Below are 10000 nucleotides of genomic sequence, written 5' to 3'. Positions count from 1 at the left end.
TCCTGAGTGTAGGTGTATCTAGTCTCCAAACAGGTGTTTAGTGGGTTTAACTGGTCGGCCAGCTGGTCTACCATCTTGACCAGCTGAAACTGTGTCCAACTCCTTACAGTTTAAAATAAACGCTTTAGCTTTTTTGCTGTCAAAAAGTGTTATTTTGTCAAATTTGTCCATATTGGGGATATTATGCAAATTATGAATTATATCTCATGTTTAACCACTAAGGAGACATCAGAGTCAACAGCAAATTCCAGAATATTTGGCTGAGGTGAGGCTGCTCTCTGCGCGTTCATGAGCACTGAACGGCCGCTGGCGCCCTGGAGCTCACATCTCCGAAAACGTTGAAGTCCAAACGTTCAAGTAGACGTTGTCTTTATTAACAGACCACATATTTGAAGTCTTAAAACTATATTCCGTGACAAAAACAGTATTATTTATAAAAATTATAGTGGATTTAGGCGTCCGCCATGACACTTGCTGTAAGTAATACCGCAAGCAGAGTGATACAAATGGTAAAATGGTTGGAGTTTCGCTATCACTGGAATATCAGACCCAGAAAAAACTGTTATTTGTATACACACACACACATTGATTCTGAATGTTTCTGATTTTCTCAGTGGCATTTCATATTCATTTTATGTCTCCTTGGTTACAAGCTGACTGTTATTATTGATTATGGTCATTAGCCTCATCTGATTCGTTACATCTGTGCTTGCTCTGTGAAATCAAATCAAATCTCGCTATTAATTACCCACCTGATTAATCTTAAATTGTCTTTGAATTGCCAGAATTAATAAGAATGCTAAATTAAATAAAACTACCCTAATTTCGAGTGCACTGTCATCAACATAAAATGATTTTCTGATTTAGTCAGTTTCGTATTGTAATGGTTTATGTGCTCAAGTATTTTCCCCTCTGCGTTGAATAATAAATGTCTGTTTCACCTGATTATTGGTCATTGGAAAGGTCAATAAAGTCAGCCTGCAAAAGCAAACAGCAGGGATGGACTCTTTCTCTCGCTGGGAAGTTCACAAGCCCAAAGCTGCATGTTTTTTTTTTTTTTTTTTTTTCCTCAGACTCAGATTTTTGAGAAATCAGAGACTATTTGGCTGAGAGCTCAAGGGACTGGATTATGATATCGTTGCTAAGTATGCGTCTTGCAAATCCCCAATGCCTGATTTCTTAAGAATGTTTGATTACCCTCAGAAGACTCAGCCTCAGTTAATGCTTTAATTATGCACCCGATTTACATAAACAGTCAATATGGAACTTGGAACAACACTTTGCGGGTTTTCAGAGTTACTTTATTGCTTAGTGTTTTTTAACCGACTGTTTGTCCCTATTTGGTTTTAAAAACTGCTCCAGAAATTAAAAAACACCATAGTGCTTTATTATTTTACCAAAATAAGAGGGATCAGATCATTCAAAATGCATGTTATTTTTTATTTAGTACTGACCTGAATAAGATATTTCACATAAGACATTTACATATAGTCCACAAGAGAAAATAATAGTTGAATTTATAAAAATGACCTAGTTTAAAAGTTTACATCCCCTTGATTCTTAATATCTTGTTACCAGAATCCACAGCTGTGTTTTTTTTTGTTTAGTGATAGTTGTTCATGAGTCCCTTGTTTGTCCTGAACAGTTAATCTGCCCACTGTTCTTCAGAAAAATCAAATCCCACAAAATGTTTGGTTTTTCAGCATTTTTGTGTATTTGAAGAGGTCTAAGAGCTGGGGGGTGAAAACTTTTTAAATTTGAATATTAGGGTAAATTTAACTTTAGTCTTCTGGGGAACATTCAAGTATCTTCTGTAGCTTCTGAAGGGCCGTTCTAAATGAAAAAAAAATATGATATTTAGGCAGTATAAGAAAAATGTACACATCTTCATTCTGTTCAAAAGTTTTCACCCCCAGCTCTTAATGCATTGTGTTTCATTCTCAAGCATCAGAGAGCGTTTGAACCTTCTGTAATAGTTGTCCTCAGTGTGAAAAGATGGTTCTAAAAATCATACAGTCATCGTTGGAAAGGGTTCAACTACATAAAGATGCTGGAAAACCTTAGAATTTGTTGGACCTGGAGGATTTTTCTGGAGAACGGCAAGCAGTTGAACTGTTAACAGGACAAACAAGGGACTCATGAACAACTATCACTTTAAACAGCTGTGGATCACTCAGGTAGCAAGACCGTATTAAGAATAAAGTGTATGTAAACTTTTAAACGGGGTCATTTGTATACATTTAACTATTGTTTTCTCTTGTGGGCTACATGTTTATGTGAAATGTCTTATGCAGGTCTGATCCCTCTTACTTTGGTAAAATAACTAACATTTTGCAGATTCTGCAAGGTGTATGTAAACTTTTGACCTCAACTGTATATTGCTTTTACCATGTGTATTTATTGTATAATTGTATTATATCTTATCTTATACTATGACAATATGTTTCTGTAAGGTTGTATTTTCATTAGTCCTGTGTATAGCCTAAATATTCTGACAGACATGATATGTTTTTGTTTTTTTTTGTCTGCAGGCACAACGAGACAGCCCAAAGAGGGGGAGGTCCCAGGTGTGGACTACAACTTTGTGAGCATTGAGCGGTTTATGGAATTAGAGAAAAGTGGGGCTTTATTAGAAAGTGGAACATACGAAGGTAAGTGAAATACACTGTTAAACCTCCTGCATCAAAATAAATCATAACCTCTCGAAATAAAGCTTATATCACACCTGTTACACCATTGCGGCCTGGAATATGAATTTTCTCAAATTTGCTCGATGTTACCGCAAGAAGGAGCACGTATATCTTTGACATTGAGCAGAGGTATTCAGAACTAGTGCAGTTTGGTCTCTTGAGAGCCGACACTGAGGTGTGTGGACTACTTTCAGACGCAGGTTTCTTTTCTCTTCATGAGGCGAGGATGATCCTTCCCATGACTCTGTGAGGCACAGCATCATAACATATCAGCTTCAGTGACAGACACTGAGAAATGTTGAGTTTTATAGTTTCAATAAATTACATTTAATGGGAATCATATTAATTATCGATGGATATTAGAGTGATTTCCCCTAATTTTTAAATGAATTTCGCAGTCATCTAATACTCATTTAAATTTGATCTTAATTTAATAACACTGTTTAACGTAATCTTCAGCGCGATTCAAAATGAATATCCAGTATCCATAATAATACTACACATTATAAGGTTGTGAAGCCTTATTATTTACTCACCCAAATGTCAAACAAGATGTTCTTGCTTTTTTCAGTCGAAAAGAATTTAAGGTTTTTGATGAAAACATTTCAGGATTTTTCTCTATATAGTAGACTTCAAAGGGAGATCAACCGGTTGAAGGTCCAAATTTCAGTTTAAATGCAGCTTCAAGTGCTCTACACAATCTCAGACGAGGAATAAGGGTCTTATCTAGCAGAATGATCAGCTATTTTCAAAAAAAAAAAAATTGATATCATTTTTAACCACAAATGATGTAGGTGGAAGTACTTGACCCAGTGTTTACAAAGCAAATGTGCAAAAAAAAAGTCAAACGCACTTTACAAAAAAACTGAAAAATCAACAATGTCAGATGACGTGCGTAGACGTGCGTCACAGAGCTAGTGAAAGATGAGCATTTGTAGTTAAAAAGTATATATATATATATTTTATTTTTTTATTTTAGAAAATGACCTATTGTTTCACTAGACAAGACCCTTATTCCTTGACTGGGGTCGTATAGAGCCCTTTGAAGCTGCATTGAAACTGTAGTTTGGACCTTCAACCAGTTGAACCCCATTGAAGTCCATTATATGGAGAAAAACTCTGGAATGTTTTCCTCAAAAACCTTTATTTCTTTTTGTCTGAAGAAAGAAAAACATTAACATCTTGGATGACATGGGGGTGAATAAATTATAAATTAGGAACGTTTTTATTCTTTCAGTGAACTAATCCTTTAATTCAGTGGTTTTCAATCCTGGTCCTGGGGACCCACAGCTCTGCACATTTTGTATGTATCCCTTATCTGACACACTCAGTTAAGTACATGGATCTCTCTCCTAATGAGCTGATGAACTGAATCAGGTGTGGTAAATTAGAGAGACACACAAAATGTGCAGAGCAGTGGCTGTGTCCAAATTCAGGGTCTGCATCCTCCTTAGGATCCTTCCTACCAGGTTGAAGGAGGAGGGGTCCTCCGAAGACCGCAAAACCTGGAAGTAGGTGTCAGTGAATTTGGACAGCCTACACTTCTTTCAGTTCCCTCCCTTCCCCGTTGCTCATATCCTGTCGCCTAGCAACCGTGACAGCGCTAAGCAAGAAGTAAGGTTATCTGTACTGCACAAAACAAAATAACTACTCTTTCATCCCTAAAAGCGTTAAAAACATCTTCAATCACTAACAAGAAATTAGCTGTGTGTAAGGGGATATTCACACAGGCAGTAAGAAAGAAGCTAGTTTACGAAAGTGATGTTTTTTAACATATATACATACAAAAGTAAAAAAAAAAGCTTAACGCTAAAACCAAAGGCCAAACTAGACAACCGCTGTAAAAAAAATATTTTTTGAAACGGCAGTTTTTTTTTAAACTTCCATCATTACTACCGCTTGCTTCGTCCGCCATTATTTGAAAATACTGGAAGCACTCTGCCGAAAGGAATTATGGGATAGGTAGGACGGGAAAGGATCCACCAGACCCATCCTTCAAATTCGGGGAAAAGGAGGACGTATTTGTGGGCCGCATTTGAAGGATCCTATGAATTTGGACAGCCTTCGTCGCGGCGCTGTGACGTAACATCCTTCAAATGAGTCCTCCGAAGGATGTAGACCCTGAATTTGGACACAGCCAGTGGGTCCCTAGGACCAGGATTGAAAACCACTGCTTTAATTCATTTGTAGCACTTTTTCATGTTTTTAATTACTTTTTAAAATCAGCAATTTTTTTTATATCATTATTTTTTAATGGCAAGAATAGTGTTATCACTGTATCCCTAATATTGCATGCTAGCTTATGCTAGTGTCCTGTGTTTCTATTTCAAATAAATGCTATTCTTTTCAACTTTCTATTCATCAAAGATTGCTGAAACATCAAGGTTTCTACTAAAATATTAACTTTTTAACATCGCTAATAATAAGAAATCTTTCTTGAGCAGCAAATCAGCATATTAGAATGATTTCTTAAGGATCAAGTGACACTGAAGACTGGAGTAATGATGCTGAAAATTAGGGCTGTGCAATATATCGACATTATCGAAATACTGCAAATGTACATATCGCAATATGCATATTGCTAGAGCTTGCAATATTTGGGGCCATGAACAAAAGACAAAGAGAAAACACAAGGCATTTGTTGTGGCTTTACAGGAGCTCTTGATATAATATTATACGCATATAATAGCCATATATATATATATATATATATTAGGGCCGGGACTCGATTAAAAAAATTAATCTAATTAATTAAAGGCTTTGTAATTAATTAATCGAAATTAATCGCATTTTAATCGCATATAAATATTTGACCTGAGAACAGTGAGAAGTAAGTTTTTTCATATGGATTTTTAGTATACCATTGAAGAATGACTGAATACATAAGCTTAAGCAACAAAATATTGTTTATTTTTGTTCAACCTAGTCCAACAGACCAGTGCAATATTGCCATTAAGTGTAGCAATAGGATACAGTGTTTCCCCTAGGTTTCCATACTTTTTTTCTCGGTACTTTACCCTACTTTGTGTAATAACGAAAACATTTATTTCAGTGAAAAAATAAGTCCAAAACTCTCTATTTTAACATTTTGAACAATAGGGCTTTACAATCTTTTGCTATTTTTTTTTTTAAGAAATTCTTGTGTGTTTTAATTTTTCTCATAATCAAATGAAAGCATAAACATTTATTTATTTTTAATCAAATGAAAAATAAACCTTTTTAATTTTTGGCAAACAAACAGAGGTTTGCTGTTAAAATCAATAAATAATAATAATTTAACATTTAAATAATAATTGTAGTATTTTTTTCTACAATTAAGTGGTTAATCTTGTTGTTATATTTATTTTTTATCATATATATTGTTTTTTTTGTCAATTATTTAAATAGGAATATTGTTCTGTTTCATGTTAAACCGTACTTTTATTTTGACAGGTTGCCGTGAAGTTTCTGTGTGTATGATATGATGCTAGTTAGTATGCGTGTAGTAAAAAAAAAAAAAAAACACGTCTCCACTAGGGTTGGGCATCTAAGGTATAATGCCGATCCGATAAGCATCTCGATACAAAGTATCCGATCCGATATATTAACGATACATTTGTGACATATTGTGATGCAATACGATACGATTCACACCCATATCACGATACGATGCGATAATTCAGCACTAACTAATTAGATCAAGTTTATGTGATTATGTGAAAGAAGATGCGGTGCCATTGAATCAGTTTGATTATTTATTAACCAAGTAAAACCAAGACTTTTTGATTATGTATATATACCACTCACTAAACCTGTCCATTTGAACTGGACTGACCGAATATCTGCTGTTTGTATCCATTATAAAATGAACATACAAATGAAAAATACAGCAAATACATACTATATCTGTTGATGCTGGTGCTCATATGTGCATAAACACCACTGACCCTTACAAGATCCACCTCTATGGGTGAGCATCCATTATAAAACACTCACAAGACATTCATTTTGACAACTATGCAAATATTTTGAAATTTCACACAAAAATACTATGGATCAGAGCTCCGAAAGCATGACTAGTTCATGAATCAACAGCGGACTTGTGCATGCATAGACTCCGATATGCAAGAGTGTCATTGTTACTATTACTCTGATCGTTTTTACCTTTACATTAGTGCGAGGGTTTGTTTCATGCAGTCAAGAGATGAAGTAGAGAACCGTTTTTCCGCGGGGGTATAGGTTACTTTTATGCTGGCTTTTGCTTGTGGGAGTGGGACAAAATAACATACATTTCTGTAGGAGCGGGACTAAAAAATCCGTCCCTTGCAGGTCTCTGATGATGTTTGCGTGCCGCGGTTGAAAGTTTTGAGCCGCCGTTCAGTCTGTATTTAACAGTGCGATGAGGCTTGCTGCGCCGAGTCCAAAGCAATCAATCACAGAACACAAAAGAGGCCGTGCTTTGACCATTTTAGGATAAAATTTAAATTAATTTTAAGCCATCTCGCGCGCCACCGGTTGAGAATCCCTGCTTAATGTGACTTTCTGGACACGCCCCGGTCTCTGTAGTGTTGTGATAGGCTACTTCATTCACGCAGCAGTGAAGGGAGACATGCTTGAGAAACAGTTCAGAGGGGAGAAAACTATCTAACAATATTTTCCACTTTCTAAATAATAAAAGTATTGTATGTCTACTAATAATTATAAAGAAATAAATCGGGATTTACCGATGCAGATATGTTAGAAATGATGTATCGCGATACAAATGCCAATTTGTATCCGATGCGCACTTTTTAAACCGATGCATCACATCGTTAACTTTTTAAACCGATGCACCGAACGAATCGGGGAATCTTCCCATCCGTAGTCTCCACCATTCATACATACAGATACAAACGGAACATGCAGGATTCATATTAAAACGTTATTTTTGCACTTCAGTTTTGACAGACACTAGTCCATATCGTGATTTGAATTAAGTGACAGACCAACTTTTGATTAATCAATCCAAAAATCAACGAATTTACGTGGCATTCCGCGCTATAGTAAATTCGTTTTTTATGAATGGAGTCCGCGATCCAGTCCGTGTTTTCACGGAGGAGACATTGTAAACGCGCCCCCCTAAGATAATGGTAGGGGAAACACTGGGATATTTAGAAATATACTAGCCTACATTTCAGAAATTCTGGTACCCTATAGGTAGGTAGACCTTCTGTAAAAGCATTGAGGTGATACTTGAGGCTCTATGTGCTAGTTGGTGCTCCAGTATAATCGGTCCGCCGAAACTCATCCAGTGAGAAACGTTCCGCGGTGCAAAATTAAGTGCGATTAAAATGCGTTAAAAAAAAATTAACGCGTTATTTTTTTGTAATTAATTAATCTAAATTAACGCGTTAAAGTCCCGGCCCTAATATATATATATATATATATATATATATATATATATACAGTCAAGTCCGAAATTATTCATACCCCTGGCAAATTCTGACTTAAAGTTACTTTTATTCAACCAGCAAGTTTTTTTTGACTGGAAATGACAAAGGCTTCTCCCTAAAGATAGTAAGACGATGTATAAGAGGCATCATTGTGGAAAAAAATATTTTTTTAGTGGCATGTCCAAAACTATTCATACCCCTTGCAAACTGTCACAGTCTTTGGGAAAATCCAAAGTTCTATACTTTTCTAAATAGTCCAAGCTGTTCTAAAGCATCCTAATTACCCTGATTCATTGGGAACAGCTCTTTTAATCAACTCAGCAGGTGAAAGACAGAAGCTCATTGCGCATTGTGGCTGTTCCCAAGTCAGGAAATGGCTATAAGACCATATCTAAATGTTTTGAAGTTCCAGTAGCTACAGTACAAAGTATTATTAAAAAATACAAGACGTTCCGCACTGTGAAAAGTCTCAGAGGACGTAGTCGGAAGCCAAAAGTGACACCTGTGTTGGCCAGGAGGATAGTGAGAGAGGTAAAGAAGAATCTTCTCCACCACCAAGGCCATCCTGATGAATCTGGGCTCTGCTGGTGGCAACATCCCAAGGCAGACAGTCCAACGGACACTGCACAACACTGGGCAAAAATTGAATTGTTTAGCCACAATGATGTAGCCTTCATTTGGCGTAAAAAAGGAGAAGCCTTCAACCCTAACCCTTCCCACTGTCAAACATGGTGGTGGGAACCTAATGTTTTGGGTTTTTTTTATTAGCCGGTGGAACAGGGAACCTAATCACAGCAAACGGCACCATGAAAAAGGAGCAATACATCAAAATTCTCAACAACAACATCAGGCAGTCTGCAGAGAAACTTGGCCTTGGGCTCCAGTGGACATTTCAACACGACAACGACCCAAAACACACAGCAAAATTGGCGAAGAAATGGTTAGCAGACAAAAACATTAACGTTTTGCAGTGGCCCAGCCAGAGTCCTGACTTAAATCCAATTGAGAATCTGTGGAGGGAGCTAAAGATCAGGGTGATGGCAAGGAGACCCTCCAACCAATAATTTTTTCCACAATGAAGCCTCTTGTACATCGTCTTATTATCTTCTGGGAGATGTCTGTGTCATTAAAAAAAAAAAAAAAAACTTGCTGGTTGAATAAAAGTAACTTTAAGTCAGAATTTGCCAGGGGTATGAATAATTTCGGGCTTGACTATGCATATATATATATATATATATATGACACAAGATAGTTATAGAAGTTCACAGAACTGACTTAGTAATAGCGGAGTAAAACTGTTTCATCTAACCATGTGGCACTTTTAACAATTTTCGTGTTACGTATCGCATTATTTAAAGAGTTATCGCATATCACATTTTTCTTCAATATCGCACAGCCCTACTGAAGATTCAGCTTTGTCATCACAGGAATAAATTACATTTTAAAATATATGAAAATAGTTATTTTAAATGGTAAAAATATTTCAAAATATTACTGTTTTTACTGTATTTTTGATCAAATAAATGCAGCCTTAATGAGGACAGGAGGAAAATTGTGTATGCAAATGAATGAAAATGTACCATCTGTCTCTGACTAACAATAGCTAGCTACAAATCATGGTTCATGTCAACTCAGTACAAAACAGCTGTTTTAAATTTAATAGTATATTTAAATAGTAGTCAGCACAATATATAGGTACTGTATTATATATTGATTTTATAGGTTTCATGTGGTTTTGTGGTGATTTCAGGTCGTTTTAAGTTAATCCACTTCCAGTCTATGATTCTGGGTCATTTAAATGAATCTATGAACTTCACCTCTTCTGTTTCCATCCCCACAGACCTGCAAATGAATTCATAAAGTCTGTGCCATAACCACACCGGAGCTCAGTTTTTAATC

At 36.1% G+C, this 10000-nt stretch overlaps 1 protein-coding gene across 1 annotated transcript in view; it reads left to right on the top strand.

Moving 5' to 3' along the window:
* The first annotated feature begins 2773 nt into the window (after positions 1-2773).
* Positions 2774-10000, top strand: part of magi2b (membrane associated guanylate kinase, WW and PDZ domain containing 2b) — an 80381-nt gene continuing 73154 nt past the window's right edge. Inside the window, exon 1 of the mRNA XM_073831635.1 lies at positions 2774-2819. Within this exon, the coding sequence (XP_073687736.1) occupies positions 2774-2819 (46 nt within the window). The remainder of the gene's footprint in view (positions 2820-10000) is intronic.

The sequence above is a fragment of the Garra rufa genome, chromosome 25, assembly GCF_049309525.1.
Source record: "Garra rufa chromosome 25, GarRuf1.0, whole genome shotgun sequence".
Classification (NCBI taxonomy): domain Eukaryota; kingdom Metazoa; phylum Chordata; class Actinopteri; order Cypriniformes; family Cyprinidae; genus Garra; species Garra rufa.
Note: the sequence above shows the minus strand (reverse complement) of the source record. Positions and strands in the feature narration are given on the sequence as shown.